Source organism: Typopeltis vanoorti, chromosome 7 (genome assembly GCF_054136105.1).
Source record: "Typopeltis vanoorti isolate ZY-2024b chromosome 7, IOZ_Tvanoo_1.0, whole genome shotgun sequence".
Taxonomy (NCBI): Eukaryota; Metazoa; Arthropoda; class Arachnida; order Uropygi; family Thelyphonidae; genus Typopeltis; species Typopeltis vanoorti.
The window spans coordinates 36,594,175-36,615,248 of NC_143555.1; the positions used below are offsets into that span (position 1 = coordinate 36,594,175).

General features: G+C 35.2%; 1 protein-coding gene across 2 annotated transcripts in view; it reads right to left on the bottom strand.

Annotated features, from left to right (window-relative positions):
• LOC150104587 (BRO1 domain-containing protein BROX-like) overlaps positions 1 to 21,074 on the bottom strand; it is a 163,176-nt gene that overhangs the window by 43,859 nt on the left and 98,243 nt on the right. For both annotated transcript variants that reach the window (XR_016548540.1, XM_090395217.1), the window contains exon 8: positions 12,418 to 12,499. Coding sequence is in view for 1 of the 2 variants with exons in the window: in XM_090395217.1 (XP_090251343.1) it covers positions 12,418 to 12,499 (82 nt within the window). In the remaining variant the exon portion in view is untranslated. The remainder of the gene's footprint in view (positions 1 to 12,417; positions 12,500 to 21,074) is intronic.

The window sequence follows — 21,074 nt, forward strand, 5'->3', positions numbered from 1 at the left end:
GTGCACCAGACAGCAAATTTTTTTTTCATGTAAAATGGTCTCATCGTCTTGAAAGTGATTTTATTAAATAAAATATTATAGTTACTGTTGCTACCATTTTACAAATAACAATTCACTTTTTGGTAATCACAATTAAATAAATAGGACTATAAAATAATGCCCCTTGATTGGTACTGTTGATTATCACTTGAAGTATAAAAACAAAAGAGAAATATAACGTATTTCAATATTATTGTGTTTTAGATAATATTTATGTATTATTTATAGATTGTTTGTCATAAAATCTTTTATCGTAAACAAAACAAATTTATTTTGTTTATAAAACCCTGCAAACATCCCACCGTGGGGATGGATGTTTGTGATTGTCTGTGGAAATACTAGTGGTGGTGGGCGGCAATAGATGGCGTTGGTGCAGTTTTTTTTTTTTTTTTTGTTCGACGATGCGAGACCTTTGTTAAAATTTGCATAGCTCACCACTGCTTATATCCTCCATCCCAAGCATGCCTGGCCTCAAGGACATAACCCAATGTGTACCTGATACAGAATACTTCATAGGTATTCAAGTTCAAATTACAACAATCTACAATGTCTACAAACCACCATCGCATTCCTGGCCTGATCAGATGGACTGGCCACCAACTCATCCTGCTATCTCTGTTGGTGACTTCAACTCTCATCACACCATGTGGGGCTATTCCTCTAACATCTGGGATGGTAATAATCTAGTTAACTGGATGGATACATATAACCTGTATTTGATTTACGATGACAAGCAGAAGGGCACTCTCCACTCAGCCAGATGGAACAGAACCTATACCCCAGATCTGTGCATAGTCACTAAAGAGCCTGAAGACAACCCTCTGCCAACAACAGAACGATCCTCAACAGATTCCCTAACAGTCAGCATTGTCCTACATTGATAGAGACAGGCACATCAATCCCAGTCATCAGCGGAACACCAATCGTTAGATGGAACCTTCGCAGGTCCAACTGGAATGCATTTCGGAAACAAATCGAGCAAACCATTAGAACAATTCCACCCACTCCTAATTGCTATCCTAGATTTGTTAAACTAATCAAAACTGCAGCCAAAGCCTCTATTCCTAGACGCTACAGAAAACAATATAAGCAACCCAGGATAAAAACAGAAAGGAAAGATGGATCTCAACCATCCATGAACTCTATTTCATTACATCTAGCCAGAAAAGCTGGTCAATTCTGAGAAAATAGGTGGAGCAGAACCAACAATACACAAAACAACAGATAATTTCTGATCAAATGGTTAATCATTTATTGAAAATCTTCAAGATACATCCCAGCTCTATCAGGAAAATTGCTGATGCAATCTTCCAATTGCTGAGACATCATCCTGAAGACGGGACCTGAGCTTCCTGAATTTTGTACACCCAGTATCTTGGGAAGAGGTACAGGTAGCCTTAAAACTCACCAAGAATGGCAAGGCTGCAGGAGTGGACGGTATCCCCCCCCCTGAGTTTCTAAAACATCTTGGTCAACAAGGCCAAACATGGCTGGCCACCCTTTTCTCAGAAATTATAATGACTGGTAAACTACCAAATCTGTGGTGGGAAGCCAAAATAATTGCCATGTCCAAACCAGGGAAAGATCCAAATGATGTGAAAAATCTATGACCTATCTCTTTACTTTGCTCCACCTTTAAGCTTTTGAAAGAATTCTCCTTAAAAGAATTTCACCACTCATTGAAAGAGCACTCCCGATTGAACAAGCTGACTTCAGACCAGGAAGAAATTGCTGTGACCAGGTCCAGGTCCTGACAACACAGATTGAAGCAGGCTTTCAGAAAGAAACTTAAATCTGGAGCCACTGTCAATGACCTAACATCAGTTTATGACACAGTCTGGATCAGGGACCTATATACATATAAGCAAGTGTATATGTATGCTGATGACTTAGCAATCCTACATCAATCTACTTGCTTTGCCAACCTGGAATCAACCTTGAACACAGACTTGAACATCCTGGAAGAGTACTTCAAGCAGTGGTACTTGAAGCCAAATCCAACAAAAACTGTGTCCACAGTATTTCATCTGAACAATGCAGAGGCAAATCGACACCTCAACCTTTCTTTCTATGGAAAAATGGTAGAACACGAGCTCACTCGAAATACCTTGGAGTGAGCCTGGACAGAAGCTTAACCTATAAAAGGTACATCGCCAACCTGTCCAACAAAATTAAAATGCAAAACAATATAATTTCAAGGCTTGCTGGAACAACCTGGGGTTGTGGTGCAGAAGTCCTAAGGTCATCTGCAATAGACCTTGCATTCTCTGCAGCATAATATTGTGCCTCTGTCTGGGAAAGAAGTGCACACACTAACATTATAGACACCCAGCTAAACTCTATCATGCAGACAATTAATGGGGCAGTGAAAAGCACTCTTCTCTCCTGGCTGCCTGTCCTATTTAACATTGCTCCACGAAACATATGGAGAAGACACGCCTCGATTAAAGAATTTAATGAAGCAATGAGCAACCCATTCCTGTCCCTGCACCAGATTCTCATAAATCCACCTAGTCTTTGCCTAAAATCTAGAAAGCCTCTCTGGTCCATGGACGAACTATCTTCAGCTACCCTGCCATCAACACATGACATATGGAGAGAATACTGGTCCAACAATCTCCCAACAAACAGCTTCATGGTAGAAGATCCCTGTGCTCTGCAGCCTGGTTTTTCTCTTCCTAGAAAGATTTGGTGATCAATCAAAAGGATCAGAACTAACCAGGGCAGATGTGGCTACCTACTACATAAATGTGGGGGGGACTGTTAGACCACCCTTATTGTGATTGTGAGACCACCCTGTGGCTCAGACGATTATTCATATTGTGTACTACTGCCCAAAAGGCGCCAATTTCATGGTGGTGGCCTACACGACATCCACAAGGTGACAGATGAGGCCCTGGATTGGCTTTCTAGACTGGACATTGGCCTGTAGTTGGTATGGTGGTGGCAGTGGTCATGGAGGAAACAGAAGATCAAGTTCCCGTTTCACCACGAAGACGTTATTCTCGTAGTCACTCTCATAGTCCTCGAAGTAACAGCAGAACTCTTCCTCATGCTAGAAGATGATGCAAAGTGAAATGGGTTTTCTCTAATGGATCAAGATTTTCACACAAGTCACAACTGCTCTCTAATAAAACCTCGGATACATCTACATTTGTGTTGTGATGTGTTGAGAGAACATGCAGTCTTGTCATATTTGGTGCAGTAGGATGATAATTTTCCCTGGCTTGATTATAACAAATTACTTTTGCTTTTTTTAAAAAAAGGAACACTTGGAAAGCAGTTTGTGCCTTTTATGTAATGAAATTTTACATGTTAAGATTTTCATCATTTGTTTTGGATATTGTGATTGTATATTTCACTTGCCAGTTTCACAAAGCCATATGCGTAAATAAATAAAATAAATGAATTTATTAGTTAAACTTAATTCTTAACCCATCCACAGTACTAGTACTAATATACTATAGGTTTTACAACTTTATGTGGACAGGATTTTTATGTATAAAAATAACACCAGTGTAAAAATTTATGTGTAAATTTTTTTATTTTTGTATTATTATAGATTGTGAAAAGCGTACTGCTTGTTGGTTGCTCATTACTGCTATGTAAGGTTTCGGGTGGGAATTCCCTCCCGTCCATTCTCGGGAATTTTTTTCGTTTCCCGTTCCCGAATCACAAGAAAATCTGGTTGGGAAATCGGGAAAATTTTTAATAAATACATATTTTAATATTTTTTTATAGATTGTCTGAAATAAAATGAACTGGTTTGCAAATAAAATTTATTTAAAATGTTCTAACATTAATATTTTAAATAAATATTTCATATTCCAACTCAAGTATTAGTATTTAAAAAAAAAATATATATATATATATATATATGATGATTTGTTGTATTAACTCGGAATTGGGATATGTTCATACTTTTATATACTGACTGAGATCTGAGAATTAGAACAAAGAATTAAATTTATTAAATACACAACATGTTTCATCGGAGTGGCCGACTTCTTCAGGTATGAGAGAACATAGAAAGCCAATAAAAAACACTATAAAGAAACATTGAATCACTATATCACTAACCATAGTTTATTTGAACTGGAGCTACAGTCCGTGTTAAAATACTATTGTTAGACGCCGGTCCACGTGTGGCTTCACGAGTGCGCAAATATCTGACAGCAGAGCAGGAGTCAGGTAAATTGTAGCTGAGGTTACTGTTTATATGAAGAGGGTCCATGACAATTTCTTCAGACTTGACTATGCGGCATTCTACCTCGTTGTGGCATATGTGAAGGTTTGAAGTTGTTGTCCAGTTTATCTCATGTTGGCAGCCTTCATTATTTGTTTACTGTAAACAGGACATGGCTTGAGAGGGCACTAGCTCTGGTTCTTTTGTAAGCAATGTCTCTTCAGTGTTCTTTGAGACGTAGGAGGATGGATTTTTCCATTTGGCCATAGTATGGTTTTCTGCAGTCACATGTGATTTTGTACACACCTGGGAATTGTAGATGGTTGTGAGCTTGTTTGTATTTACTTAAACTTGATCTTAGTTTGGGAAGAGTAGAGAAGCACGTTTTTATGTTAAACTTTCCCAAAATTCTTCTTAGTTTCTTGGAGAGCGTGCTGATGTATGGCAAGGAGAAATAACCTTTGGGATCGTCCTGTGTTTCTACGCTGTTTCGTTGATGGCGGTATAGTTGTTTATTGATAGTTTTTGAAGAGTAGTCATTGTTTTTGAAGGTCCTTTTAAGATGTTGTAGTTCATTTTTTAGTTGTTCTTCATCTGATAGTACATATCTGGCACGATGCGCTACAGTTGAGATGATACCCATCTTCTGTGCCAGATAGTGATGCGAGGACGCATGCAGGTATCTGTCTGCGTGCGTAGGTTTTCTAAAGATGGAGATTTTTATGGAGTCAGATGTCTCAGTAAGTTTTACATCCAGAAAAGGTAGAGATCCATTTTCTTCAATCTCCATGGTTAATTTGATGTCTTGGTAGAAGTTGTTTAAGTGATTTCAAAAAGTGTGAAGATTGTCAATTCCCAGATAAGGAATATGTCATCAACATATCTAAGCCAAATTTTTAGTTTAAATGTAGAAGAGGAGCCTTTTGTTCGAAGTCCTCGAAAAAGATGTTGGCTAGTATTGGAGAGAGGGGCTGCCCATTGCTAATCCTTTATTCTGTTTGTAAATTTTTCAATCAAATTCAAAGCAGCCAGAGTTAACACAATGAGATAGCAGAGAAAACAGCTTCTTTGAAATCTTGTTGCTTAAAATATGGAGAACTTCTTGCTTCGGAATGTTTGTGAAGAGAGCTACTATGTCAAAGCTCACCATGATGTCAGAAAACTTGAGTTTTATATCTTTAATTTTAGAGAGACAAAGTCTGTTGAGTTTTTTTTTTTTATATAAGAAGGTGATTTTCCTGCAAAACCTTTTAAGGATGATTAATATATATATATTAATACTCGAGTTGGACTTTTGTTGTGCTTATCAATTCATTCCGGTTAGCAATAAATCACCACTGTTCTCTTCAAGTGCGAGACTTTCTTAAGCTAGAACACTGGATACAGGTAGCCTTTTGTTATTTCTCACTCCTGTGGAGAAACGATAAGAGAGACAGCATTTCTAATGTGTGAACACATTCACGTTCCTATTTTAATATATTTTTATAGATTGCTGTCAAAACGAGTAAAGAGTATAAAGAATGTTGGGAATATTTTAGAAAAGATAAAGATAACGAATCAGCTCGTTGCCAGATATGCTCCAAAACTTTGCAATGCAAAGCATCATCAGCTAGCGGTCTACATAGGCACCTAGCATACATTCATGGAATGAAAAGGAAAAAACAGTCTGAATTGAATAATGATGAGCCAATGCCTTCATCTTCTACATTATGTATTATATATCTTCTACGATAATTTTACATTATGTCAAGGGACTGGATTTAGAAGAAACTGTAAGCAAATTAGCAGCCTTGGATGGGATATCAGTCAACACCATCACAAAAAGTGAGTTTATTAGGAAAAGTTTCACAAGCAAAGGAATGCAGTTACCAAGAAGTCCATCTTCAGTTATGACACTAATACATAATTGTTATAGTAAAGTGAAACAACTGTACATCCAAAAATTGGAAGTATTCAAATGTGATAATAAAAAACTGAGTATTTCGATAGATGAGTGGACCAGTTGCAAGAATCGCAGATACATGAATGTTCATGTATACTGCAATGAGACCTCTATGAACCTTGGTTTAATAAGAATACATGGGAACTGTCCTGCAGAAAAAGTGTTATCCTTGCTTCAGGAAAGATTAGAAAACTTTCAGTTAAAACTTGAAAGTGAAGCAGTTGCAATTACAAGTGAAGGTGCAGCTGTTAGAAAAATTCGGAAAATTATCACCGACTATTCAACAGTACTGCTACAACCATGCACTACATTTAACTGTAACAAAAGTATTTTATGTTAAAAAGCTGAAAGGTGAAGCATCAGTGACTTGTAGCAGTGCTAGTGAATTCAATACAGATTCTGAATACGATAAAGATGATATAGTTCGCCCAACGATTAGAGGTCCCTTGACACTTCTGCGCATGTCAGAAAAAGGAGAATCCATTCTGATAATAGGGTAATCAATCTGCCTTCTGGGATGTGTTTGTTTATTATTACAGGTCGGAAAATTTAGCGTTTCTTTTACGAACATTGTAGTTTTTAAAGTGTAACTATTTTGCTTGTATAACAGTTGGAAAAATGTACGTAGAGTATTAACAAAATTAAAAAAAGGTATAGCATAAAACAAAAATTTAACGAAATTTATTTTTAAGAAAGTTTTCTATAAAATAAAAATAATTATACAGAAAAACAGAAATTTTTTCAAATGAACTTAGATATTCTAAACTTACAGTTGAGAGAACTGAGACACTTGAATGTCCTAAACCGATTAATCATTTATGACTTATTGTGACTCTTTTAACAAACCCATGCAAAAAAAGGTTGGAAAAATATACCATTATCAAATCCTTTTAATCTTCAGAGTCATCTGAATCGGTGTCCGAATCGCCATCACTTTCACTTAAACTGATCACCAAAGGTTCGCATAATTCTTCGATAATTCCGTCTCTGTCCCAATACATATTTTCCAATGACGTGACATGAAAGCAATATTTTCCCCAGTTTTGAACTGTAATACTTTTAATCGCCTGGTCTGATAGCTTAAAAAGTTTCGACATGTCAGTATCTCCAGTTACGTTGCAATGGCGAATGAAACTTTTCACTTCTGCCCAAACATACTCAATAGCATTAATATCGCAATGATATGGTGGTAGCCTCAAAGCTAAAAATCCAGGGTCTTTGAGCATCGTGTCGAATTTAAATAGTTTAGTTGTGGGCGAGTTTATTTTGACCAAATTAAGCAATTCGATTTTTCGCATATCTGGGGAATGAGAAATGTTATTTGCAGAGAGCCAATCCATAAGAACTTGTTTATTAGACCAATTTGGAAGTTTGTTTAATCGAATAGAGTGATATGAAGCGTTATAAATTATAACAACAGCATTTTTAGGAAGGTTTGGAATCAGTTTTTCTTCTTTCCACTTTTCGAAGATCGTAGAATTCATTTGCTTATGGTAATTGGTTTTTGTATAGTAAGTTTGAATTCGGTAAAAAAAAAAACCATTTCTCCACCCGCACATAAAATTATTATGCGCCACGAGGCATTTCCGGTTTGTAGCACTCCACATTCTTCTTTAGACTGCCAACATTTTCCATAAGTTAAATTACTATCAATCCAAGTTTCATCTAGATACACAATCGGTCTTTCCTCCTCCCTGAAACGTCTTATTGTTCTCAAATACTGCATTCTAGATATAAATGTCACTTCGCTCCTTTTATTCTGGGACTTTTTAAAACAAAATCCGATTTCATGAAGTATTTTTCTTAAAGTTTCTCTTTTCCAAGGAAAATTAATTTTTTCTTTAAGCACAGGAATCAATTTCGGAACAGTTGCACTCTTTTCTCGACCACGTAAAATTCATGAATAGTTCTTATAACGTCTACATCAAAATCATTCAAAGCTACGGTTTCGATGGTTTTCTTTACTCTGGGGCTTTTTTTTTAGGAGATTTAAATTTTGGCTTACCTTCACCTTTTGATTCCCTACGAATTCTTTTAACAGTCGACCCTGATACGCCCGCAATTGCACTTGCACGTTTTATGACTTGAGAAAGGGGAACAAGGAGACGATTCTTTTTCGCAGAAAGTCAGCACATTATTCAATATTCTTTTGCAAGAGCTACTGAAACGTTTAACAACATAACTTGTTGACTGTACTGGATCCATCATACAAATTAATAATAAAAAATAATGCAAAAAAGCGATAACAAAAATGAATCTAGTACAGCGACAGACAAGAAAACACGTGATTTCGCATGTTGGCGGCCAATTCATACATCCTTCTTTTCTTTTTCCCTTTCAGCATGAATCGACTGTTCTTGGCAAAATGCCAAGGAGGGATCTACAAACGGTGGGCGAACTATAACAGTGATTCTGAGTTAGATGGTGTGGCCCGAGCTGATCAGTATGATTTGCGAGATGATCTATCTTCGTCAATTAGCAGTGTATGAAGAATTATGAAAATATTTAAATATTCTCCAATAAAAAATTCTCTTTTGCAGCAAGAAATAACCAAGAGTGGAATGAGGGAACTAGAAGTCATTTTGGACTGTAAAACACGCTGGAACACATTGGAGAGAATGATAGAGAAATTTTTAAAGATCGTAAATCCGATTAAAACTGTTTTACGAGAGCTGAAACTCAATCACTTATGGAAAGAAGAATATTATGAAATATTGAGAGGTATGTTAAATTGATTACAACCTGTAAGATTAGCAGTTGAAGCCAAAACTAATATTCTCACAAGTAAAGGAATTTTTAAGTTCCTGTTCAGTAATTTAGAAAAACAGAATTCTTCAATTAGCCAAATGCTTTTAAAGGAAATAAAATTTGAATTGGTTAAATGTAGAAATAGAGATCTTGTGTCTCTCACAAAGTGCTTGAGCAACGTTAGTTATTTATATGAGATGGAAGAGGATGAATTTTTTGCCTTGTCAAGTAAGAATGAAATTGCACGATTGGCGAAGTCATTAATGGAAAGAAACATTTACAGCAGAAGAAGTTCCAATAAAAGAAATAAAGAATGTCCTTACAGCGAGTTCTGTAATTAAATCAGAATCTGATCTGAAGAGTGAACTGAACAAAGCAATATCAATTTCGACATCAGAACCTCCGACCCTATGCATGCAGACAAAATATTTGCTTCTCTAAGGAAGGAAATGAGCTTATATGAAGCAACACATTCTCTCACTTCCAACTTGAAGATGCTTTTAGACGCACTCTTAACAATTTGACCGTCTATAGAAAACGAAAGAAAATTTTCCACATCAAGTATATTTGTTACAAAGCGAAGATCACGATTGTCTGATCGGGCAATTAATGCTCTATGTTTCTTAAAGTTTCATTTTAAAAATGACAAATAAAAACTATCTGAAGTATTTTTTAATTTTCAAACGAATATTTGCATTTGTTTTCTATTAATGTTTAATTTAATAAATAAAATATTTAAATGAGATTGGGAATGTTAATACATTGTGTGATATATGTAAAAACTCACTGTATACTACAAGGTTTGGTTAAATAAAGTTTGCATTAATTACATTGTTTATATTTTGAGAAAACCTGAAATATAACAGAAACCTAGCCAAAATGATACGATAGTAACCCTTAATATAATAAATTTAGTTTAATCCTTTATCCCAGTGAGAGCAAACAAAGTTTCTGCCTGAAAATATCTTCAGGACTGAATATAGTGTTGTACTATCTTACCTGGGTAAGTAGTACAACACCAAGGCAATTCGGAGCAAAGGTGGGACAAGCTACCAACACTCCTACCCCAGTATCTCCCATAATGTCTAACCTAGTAAAAATAAACTTTCAACATAAGTAACCCCTGTTTAGCACTCAGGGCAAGAGATGCACTAGTCATGAAATTCTGGTCGACCTCCATTTAGGAAATTTTATTTACTCATTTTTTGCTACCTTTTACATATAGGAGTGTCTCGAAACCTCTGAAAGACTGTGCTGGGGCCACGAACCCCGGTTGCCCCACCTTCTCTATGGCTTTTCTGTTTATTAACATTTACTGTTATAGCCATTATTACAGATGATCAACGAAAATTAAATAAAAAAAGATTATTTCGGGAATTCTCGGGAAATAAGATTTCCCGTTCTCGATTCCCGAAGGTTCCAAAATGTCAGGAATTTGGAAATACTACTGCTACGTAAGCAACAAAGCAAAACAATAATAAATATAGTCTGAAAATAATTGGGCAAAAATGGCACTTCAATCATACAATCTGTTGATCAGTAATTTTTCAATCCTTGTTGGTATTACTTCCACAAAAAATATAGCTTTCTCCAAGTGCAGCAATGAGCCATTGATAAAGTCATACACAAACTTGAAATATGCATGAAAATTAATGCAGGATGGATAATATTCAAAAATAAGGTGGACTTTTCTTCAAATATGCTTTTAAAATCAATCTCTCTCTCTCTCTGTGTTACCAATTGCAATGCTGAGAAATAAGAAAAAAAAACAGTTTTAAATTATTTGCTTTGTATTTGAATCATGAGCATTCGTTTTCTCTTGAAATTTCACATTTTCTCACTAGTTGGACACAACTATCTTCTTATAACCATCATTGCATCTATATCACTTGATTATCTTTGGTTCAGCAATATCTTGTACAATTTGCAGTATCACTTAATTCAATTTCTTCAATTTTTCTAATCAAATTTCACAAAAGCTTGCTAGTTATACTTTGGACAAACAAATGTGTTGTTCATTGCATACTATTACTATGTATGCTCCTCCAGGAAGTCCAAGGACTCATCGAGGGAGGGCCACTTGGTCATGTTAAGTACCTGTCATGTCATGTCTCTTTGAACACATTCACTGAAGACCCACAATGTTTAATGGGAGCTCATTCCACAGACTAACACTCACCATGAAAATAATTTGGACCTCACATGAATTCTAGTTACATCCTTAGCCAGTTTCCAGGGATTCTAAGTTCTTCCTGCACCAGCCATAAGCTGAAATATATCTATCCTGTAAGTACCCCCTAACTAACTTAGATGAGAGGAGATATGATAAAAACATACATCCATTCCTCAAAGTCTGAAGACCAAATTCCTTCAGTCTGTCCTCATATGTGCAATTCATAGGCTAGTTATTATCTTGGTCACTCTTTTCTTGCTCTGGATCTTTTCAAATATCTCCCCATCACTTTGGAAACAATGTGAATATATGGGCACACAGATATTTGCTAAAATAAATTCCATGTTTTTGATTTCTGAAGGAAATGTTATCTGGATAATAGTGAAAAGTAATAATTTGTATATATTTATAACAAATCAGAGAATTTATCTGATCTAAAATTTTTCTTAAAACATTGTGTTCATGTTCTAATTTACAGATGTTAAACAGCTATGTTTATAGTTACTGCTATAAACATATATTTAGTTTATAGACTAAAAAAAAAAAAAAATAAAGATGTATATCTGATTACCTCTGGTAGATGGATTATTCATGGGGAGATTTTCAAAATCTGTATAATTTAAAGATTTAAATTTACAAATAAACAAGCAGTTGCAGTAAAAGAGGATAGGAAAAAAGTAAGCAAGATGGAAAACATTAAAAGAACAGTATATTGAGATATATTAACATGAATGATAAAAGATATACTATGAACAGAACTTTTTTAACTTGAAAGAAATATCAAAAGAAAAAAGTTGCCATATGAAAGAAAAGTTATAGGCATAAATTAAAAGCAAAATAATGAATGTTACTTTGCTCTTGTAAATTACTGTTGAGTTTTGATGTGCAGTTTAATTAAATTGCATAGTAATGAAAAAAGAGGTAAATGAATATGTGAATGATCTAGAAAAGTTTAAAGTTGACAGAATTTAGAAATTTAGAGTTTGGAGGTTCATATAATAAGTCGGCACTTCCTGCACTTTACAGATAGTGATATGTGAATCATACTGAAGTGGTGGGTGGAAAATCAGTAGTCAAATTTACTGGTTTTGAAGTGTGATTAAGCTTTTATCTTTTTTCAAAATACTACATAAATCAGTTTGAGCTTATCAAAAATTATTTTAAAATAAGTTTTAATCATCTTCATATTTAACATATCTGTGATTCTTCATTACAAAATAATTAGAAAAAAAAATTAAAACATATTTGAACATATTTTATACTAATATATGAGAATTATTATTATTTATTTTTTTTTAAGAACATACGTATGCTAAAGGAGATACATACATTTTTCACTTTCTTGAAGTGATCGAATTGCATCTCCACATTTTTCTTGTGCAAGGAGATTTTCACCTGCATAGCAATATGCCTATAGTGAAATGCATACATAAAAATAGACAATAATATATTTTCCTTTAAAATAAATTTATAAAAGAAAATTATTAGTGTTTGGGGGGAAGATACACTAGTATATTTTTATGGCTTAACTTAAAAACAGTAAATTAGGTGTATATACAAAAGATAATCATAAAAATAAAGATTAAGTTAATGTGGTATTTTTGTATACCAAATTAACATAATCTTTATTTTTATGAGTTTAAAGGTACAGGCCATATCCTTCATTTAGGTCCATACCCCATGGACCCTTTAATTTCACTGGTGTATGCACCAATATCAATCTGCTTATTTATCTTTTAACATTTTAATAAAACAAAAAATCATTTAATTAGTTAGAAAAATAAAAGAGCATATAACTATATTTAATTTAGTTGAATGTGATTAATGACTAATGCCAGATTTCAGTCTAATGCTACTTCAAAATAGTTCAGCAGCATCCTTATGATGACAATGTATTGAATGTGTTACCAGCTGACAGCACATTTAATGTCATATGACTACCATTATCAAAGAATACAAAACTATCTCAATGAATTATCAAATGTCAACATTTATCTGAAATCAACAAACGCAAGTAAAATTTTAACTGATATTAGATAAACAAATGTATCAATTAATGTAACACTTGGCTTCTTAGAAATAATGCTTACGATAGGGCAGTTATGCTATCTGCATTGTCTGCTAAATGGCTGTAAATTACGTGTTCTTCTGGCTGGTTTATCCATTTTGCAAGCTGAGTTTCCAGAGGGGGGAGGGGAACCTTTCAGCTCTGTATGAGACTATCTAAATCTTCTTCAGTTGAAAAGCCCTGATAAAGGTTCTTCACATCCCAGTTGGCATTCAAACCCAGGGTTTTCCATCCAAAATGCTTCTTCTATATAAATGAGCAGTAGAGTGGAGGCTCTTCTCATAAGCATTGAGAGATAACTTTGTAATACATAAATTATCAGTCAACTATAGCAGTATCTGTTACTGAATACAGCATTTTATTTCTTTGGAGATTCTCATGTGTAGCATGATAACACATTACCATAACAAACCTTTAACAAAAGTGAACAGACTATTTGTGGAAGGTCTTCCTCAGTCAGCAACTGATCAAATTCCTGATATGTATCCTCAAGGGATATACAGAATACAATGATAGCATTACATAAAAGTTTAAATTGTTATTAACTTATTTGACAAATTTCCTCCAAATTAGTCTATTATCTGTCATGATCACAATCTTGTCAAGATCTAGTTAGGAATTTTAAGCCACTTCTCACTGCATCAATTCACCCAGATTTTGGTCTTTCTCTGGAATTTTGTCCACCATCCTGGGATCATATATACACGTTTTGCTTGCTTTTCCCCTTCCCATTGTTTAACTGATCGCGTGGATAAGCTTATGTGTTTGTCAGACATGTTATGATAGGTTTCACGGTATAAAAGAACACAGATGGTTAAGCAAATAACTATTTATTAACTTAAAAGTTAATATTTCGCTGGTCTTATATCCAGCATATTCAGAGCACACAACACAAAGTTTGTTACAAAGGCAAGACATCCACAATACGGTGTAACAGTGGGGACAGTATAAGTGATTGCAGCGTGCAACACAAGACTAAAGTCCTAATATGGCGCCATCTAGGTTGGGAAAAAAAAAATTAAAAAAATCCAAGTTTTGAAATAGTAGTCCAAATGATTAAAAATAAAAGTAATAAATATTAATTTGGTCTTAGGATGACTGTCTCCCAAATCTTTGGTAGATTTATACAGCCATTACTTGTTAAGGTTTGGGGTATGTACAGGCAGGTTATTTTACATGGAAAGGGAAAATATACAAACAGTTAGATGGGACAGCTATGGGTTCACCTCTTTCTCCCCCCCCCCCCCCCCCAGCCAACTTCTACATAGAACATCTGGAAAAATTAGCTATCAACAAAGCCACTCTCAAACCTAGCCTCTGGCTACGCTATGTTGACGATGTGTTTGCCATTTGGCCCAGACATATTGAATACATTTTAGGGGCACCTAAATAGCTAGCATTCTAAAATCCACTTTACAATGGAACTAGAAGCCAATGACTGCCTGCCTTTCTTGGACACACTGATCACACTTCTACCAGAAGGTACCTTATCATTTTCTGTTTAGAGAAAACCCACACATACAGGGAGATACTTACACAAACAATCACACCATCACTCTTCTCAACAATATGGTATCTTAAAAACACTAACCCGTAGAGCTAGAGCAATCTGTTCCAATGACAGTGCTCTCACTGCTGAACTTTCTCACCTACGTCAAACCTTCTTAAACAATGGTTATAATCCCCGTAAAATAGATAACATACTAAATGATACCCATAAATCCCCTCTATCTACCACAGAAGACTACAACAAAACAATCACCATCCCATACATTAAAGGCACATCTGAAAAGATATCTAGGGTGCTTAACAAACACCAATTATACACAGTATTTAAACCTTATAAAAAATTAGCAACTCTCATCCGTTCACCCAAGGACAAATGCACTCCTTTATCACATCCTGGTGTCTATGAAGTGCCCTGTTCTTGCCATCAAGCCTACTACGGACAGACAGGAAGAAATGTGGACATCCGCCTCAGTGAACACAAAAAATATATCCGACACTTTCGCTATGGTAAGTCAGGTCTGGCAGACCATGCTCTGGATACCCCTGCACACAGGATCAATTGGAAAGAAACAAAAGTAATGCACAGAAGCTTCTACAAGTCAGAGAGGTTGTTCCTGGAATCAACAGAAGCCTTGAAACATACCCCAAACCTTAACAAGTATGGCTGTATAAATCTACCAAAGATTTGGGAGACAGTCATCCTAAGACCAAATTAATATTTAATACTTTTATTTTTAATCATTTGGGCTACTATTTCAAAACTTGGAATTTTTTTTTCTTTTTCCAACCTAGATGGCGCCATATTAGGACTTTAGTCTTGTGTTGCACGCTGCAATCACTTATACTGTCCCCACTGTTACACCGTATTGTGGTTGTCTTGCCTTTGTAACAAACTGTGTTGTGTGCTCTGAAGATGCTGGATATAAGACCAGCGAAATATTAGCTTTTAAGTTAATAAATAGTTATTTGCTTAACCATCTGTGTTTTTTTATACCTTGAAACCTATCATAACATGTTCAACTGATCATACCATCTGGGATTAATTACCGCTACTCATATATTCACAAATGCTATCAATGTCAAGTTCCTTCCTAAAATCATTTCTACAATGTTGTCATCTGTTCACCCTTCTCTAATTTTTTTTTGGAACTCTCACATCTGTGGTCTCCAGTTTTTAATGAACTATTTCTAACTCAACTCTCAAATCCATAAGTTAAGGTTGATTTGAACATTTCTTGCACACTGCTATTTTGATGTTTTGGCTAATTTCTCTTTTATTCTGTATAAACTTGACTCCCTACCATACCAGCTTTGCTTATTCTTTTGTCAATTTTCATGTTTAATTTGCCATGTTCACTAAGAATTGTGCCTAAAAGCTTACTTATATACTACTGATTGCATTCTTATTGAATATTTTCAATCACCATTTTGCCATTTGTTTCATTTAGCAATCTTTCAAGGTGATTATTACAGACAACCAGAATATCTTCGGTTTTTATGCCACCATTACCATCTGAGTCCTTGATTTCTTTTACAGTACTCTTTCCTCCAATTCTAAGTTTCCTAAATAGCTTAAAACATGTTGCTACTTTCCTGATATTTATTTTCTATATCTTTACCAAAACATTCTCATGACTTTTAAACTTTTTAGCTACTTTTACACGATTGGTTTTCTTACATTTTTTTCTGTATTCTCTCTGAACATTTACTTGTTGATTTACTTGCTAGAAATTTTTGATATGCTTTCTTCTTTTCAATAACAGCCTCTTTAAGTTGTATCCATCATGGAGTTCTGATTTTTCTATACTAGCAAACAACTTCACCATATAATAAATTTAGTTTAATCCTTTATCCAAGTGTGAGCAAACAGGGTTTGCACCTGAAAGTATCTTCAGGACTGGGGTAAGGTGGAACAACACCAGGGCAACTCCTTGCAAAGGTGGAGCAAGCTACCAACACTCCTGTCTCAGTATCTCCCATAAAGCAAAACACATCTCCTTGCGGATATGCCTAATGTTATGCATTAAGGGAAGGTACACAACCCAGACTAGTTTCAACCTTTATTGAGGTCTCTTCAGTGGGAGCCAGGCCCAAGTGGAGATACCAGGCAGAAGCATTAGCAGGCCATCTCTACCTATAGGATTTGCCAAATGATGGGAGATACTGAGACAGGAGTGTTGGTAGCTTGCTCCACCTTTGCAAGGAGTTGCCCTGGTGTTGTACCACCTTACTCCAGTCCTGAAGATACTTTCAGGTGCAAACCCTGTTTGCTCACACTTGGATAAAGGATTAAACTAAATTTATTATACTCTAACCAAGTGAAAAATAAACTTTCAACAACTTCACCATATGTCTCCCCAACTGAATCAATCAGCATTTTCTTCAGAGAGAGAGAGAGAGAGAGAGAGTACCAATGCATATCCAAGGTTTGATTCTCATCTTCAAACTCCTTAATTTTTTCTGAAGTCTACAGTTTACTCTGAAAGCAGCTTGACTAATTCTTTTCAAAACTTCTTACATAATTTTCTTTTCATTATAATATATATTTTTATTCTGCTTAAAACAAAGTGACAAACACTTTCAATTTCAAATCTCTTGTATACAGGAAGGCCTCATTTTACATTTCCTCTATTTATGAAGTTTCGAATAAATGAACATTCCAAAATCAGCAGCAAAAAATCAGAAACAAAAGCAAAATATATAATGCTTATGTTGTGGTCAACCATGAATCATGTTGTAAGAACTGCTAAAAAGTGAACGTTTCACTAATATTAGTATTTAAATAATAAATTAAAAAAGTCATTCTGAACAGAGCTAATTCAACATTTTCCTTGGTTAAAAAACAGCAGAAAATCAATACAATTGAGAAAAAAAGATGGAAGTGATTTGACACATCGAATCAGCTGAGCATACTCTGATGTGTGTAAAGCATTAAAAATAAAACATTTAAAAAAAGATAAAAATAAATGACTAAATGCAAAAGTTAATCACTTTCCTTCTCTCACATCATTCAAGTAACCATTATAACCATTTCATAAGTTCAATTTCAGAATGAATTGCCAGTAATCTCATGCAGACTTCATGTTCATAAAAACAATGAATAAATGCTTATTCCACTTGACAGTTTAAGAAGGATACATTTCAATTAACTGAACATAGTAAATTCCATGACAATGACAGATTTTCAGTGCTTTTTACTGTACATAAATGGAAAAGGATAAAATAATGAACTGCCGAAATTGAATGAATATATGTTTATTCCACCTCATAGTTTAAAAATTTACATTTCAATTAACTGCACATGACAATTCCATATAAATGACAAAGTAGCTAAGTAACTATATATTTTCATGAGTTTTCAGTGCATTTTACTGTGAATAAATGGAAAAGGATAGCATGCAAGCAAGTGCTTATTATGCAATGTCACTCTGGATGAAAAAAGAAGAGTTGACAGATAAATAGGTAGTCTACTGACTATTATGCAATTGATTTCTTTTTTTTTTGAAATTTTTTTAACTTATTAAAGCTAGTGCTGATATGTATGAATTCAACTGTCCCTCATTCCATGTTTTTGCACTTTCTCAAAACAAAGCAGGAACTAGAGAGGCATCTGTAAAGCTGTATAGCAGAGAAAAAGGAAGGAGAAATGAGAGGGAAGACTCAGGAGAGCACCAATGACTGAAAAGAGAGAGTAAAAAAGCAACCCTGTGATTTCATGATAAGAGTGACTGACTGAAGAGTGCCAATGAAAATTGTACTTTCCTGGTAAGAAGGTTAGAATGCAAAGAGAGAAAAAGTGAAAGAGATACTGAAAAAAGAAAAGCAAGAGTAAAAGTAAGTCTATTAACATTAAACTCATTTTACTACAAGTGAGTTTATGCACTCTTTGTGTAAAAGGAATAACATGTAGTATTTAGATGTATGGAGTGAATAACATGAACATGACATATGAGTGAATATATATATAGAGGGTGTCCCAAAATTCACGCAAGAAGTAATTTTGATAGAAAACACAGGTTTTTAATTAAAAATTGTAATTTCTTATTGATTCATAAAGTATACAGTATAGGGTTATGCATGGAATAGCATATCGGGTAAATGGCCTCCACGGCTTTGCTGGCACATAGCACTCTTTTGTCAAAATTTTCCATGACCGTTTTGCATAAATGTGGCTGAATTTCGTTGATACAGTGCTCAATTTCCTCCTTCAAGGCATGGGTGGTCATGGGCTTGTTGGCATAAACCTTAGACTTCAAAAAAAACCCAAAGAAAAAAGTCCAACGGCATTAAGTCACATGATCTGGGCTGCCAATTCTGATCACCAAAAAGGGAAATTACACGACCAGGAAATGACTCATGCAGCAATTGAATTGTTTCTCGGGCTGTATGGCATGTGGCACCGTCTTGTTGAAACCACATGTCGTCCACATCTATATCTTGCAATTTAGGCACAAAAAACTGGATTATCATGTCGCAATAGTAAGCACCATTAACTGTTATTGCCTTACCAGCCGCATTTTCGAAGAAAAATGGTCCAATGATGACTCCAGCCCAAAATCCGCACCAAACAGTGACACGTTGTGGATGCATTTGTTTCTCAACAATCACTCGTGGATTTTCTGAACCCCAAATGCGACAATTTTGTCGATTAACGAAGCCATCAAGATGAAAATGAGCCTCATCGCTTAAGATGATTTTGTTCGAAAAATAAGCATCCACTTGTTGTTGTTCCATAATCCATTCAACGAACTCTCTTTGCTGTGTGTGGTCAGTAGGCTTCAGTTCTTGAGTCAACTGAACTTTGTAAGCATAAAGATGCAAATCTTTCGTGAGAATACGCTGTAGAGAGCTTCTCGAAATGTCCAATTCAAGACCACGGTGCCGAATTGATGTTCCTAGACTCTCAGCAACACTCTCATGAACTGCTTCGATGTTTTCTGTTGAACGACTTGTTGAAGGATAGCCAGAGTGTATAAGATCACTAATTGATCCAGTTTCCTTGAATTTTTTTAATTAATCTTTTCACAGTTGAAGTTAAATCACTATTCTGACCATATTTTGTATGAAAATTGCGAACTGTAGCTGCCAAACCTTCATTATTTTTAAAATATTGCTCAACAATGAAAATGCATTGTTCTTTCGTGTAGCGCTCCATTTTTAATAACCCTGAACTGTCAGTTGTCACGCTGTCTTTTTTTTCTCGTTGGCAACACTTTACTGCACAAATGGCACTAAATTTAAATCTTGCGTGAATTTTGGGACACCCTGTATGTGTGTGTGTGTGTGTGCGCGTGTGTGTGTGTGTATATATATATATATATATTTTTTTTTTTGAGCAGCATCAAGAATTAAGGCATATTGCAAAAATCCCCCCCCCCCTAGGGCAGTTGACAATGTTATGGAAGTGATATGATTACACTGAGAAAGGTTTAGAGTAAGAGTCAGCCTGATAAGAGAGATTTGGTCTTGACTGATGAGCTGAGCATTATCAAAAGTAATGCATAGAAGATCTGAGATTTTTTTTTTTTTTTTGCAAGAAAACAAAAACTGTTTTATAAGCACCGAGGTTGACTAAGTTGTTTTCACCACAATCAAGGCTACTGTGGAGATCAGTGTTAAGAGCGCTTTTGACAGATGATCTCGAAGGTTATGATGAGCACTACAAGGCTTGTAAGATGAGCACAAGATGAGTGGAGTGTGCCATCATCAGTAAAACTATGAATAGGGTTTTCAATTAATGAAAGCAGGTCATTTAGGTAAATCAGGAAGAGGGAAGATGAAATAGCAGTCCTGAGGGACACTTGCATTAACAGAAAAATCTGAAGGGAAAAATGTTGAGAAACCACAGATCCTAACAAAAAACCTTGGAGATAGGAAATGCAATGGGCTCAGGTTTCTCCAAACTTTTCCATGGAGTATGTCCAAAGATCTGTGGACCTAAACTGGTGAAATCCATACTGGTGGTCACTAATTGGAAGGCAGTTCTCCAAGTGTTGAAGAAGTTGACCGTTGGCAACCTTCTCCATTATTTTGGACAAAATTAAGGCGAGAGCAATAAGTCGATAACAGCTTAGTGTATACATGATAAAGAATAGGTGTCAGTCCACTAGCGCATCTCTTGAGCACAATATATAGGATTCAATCAGAATTCAATACCAACCTTTGTGGTATCAAAGTATTTTAAGAATCTTCTGACATCTTTCTGGGAAAAAGTTCACACAGGAGGCATGAGATGCAATGTTCTAGTCAGAGAAAGAGGCAATTTGCTGAGTGTGTATGGAGGAGTTGGAAGAAAAGAATGAAGCCAGTACATCAGCCTTGTCTTTAGGTGATGATACAATTTTACCATCAGGATGAAAAAGAGGAGGAAGCACAGATAAAAGTTTCACCCAACAGCTTTGGCAAGGGA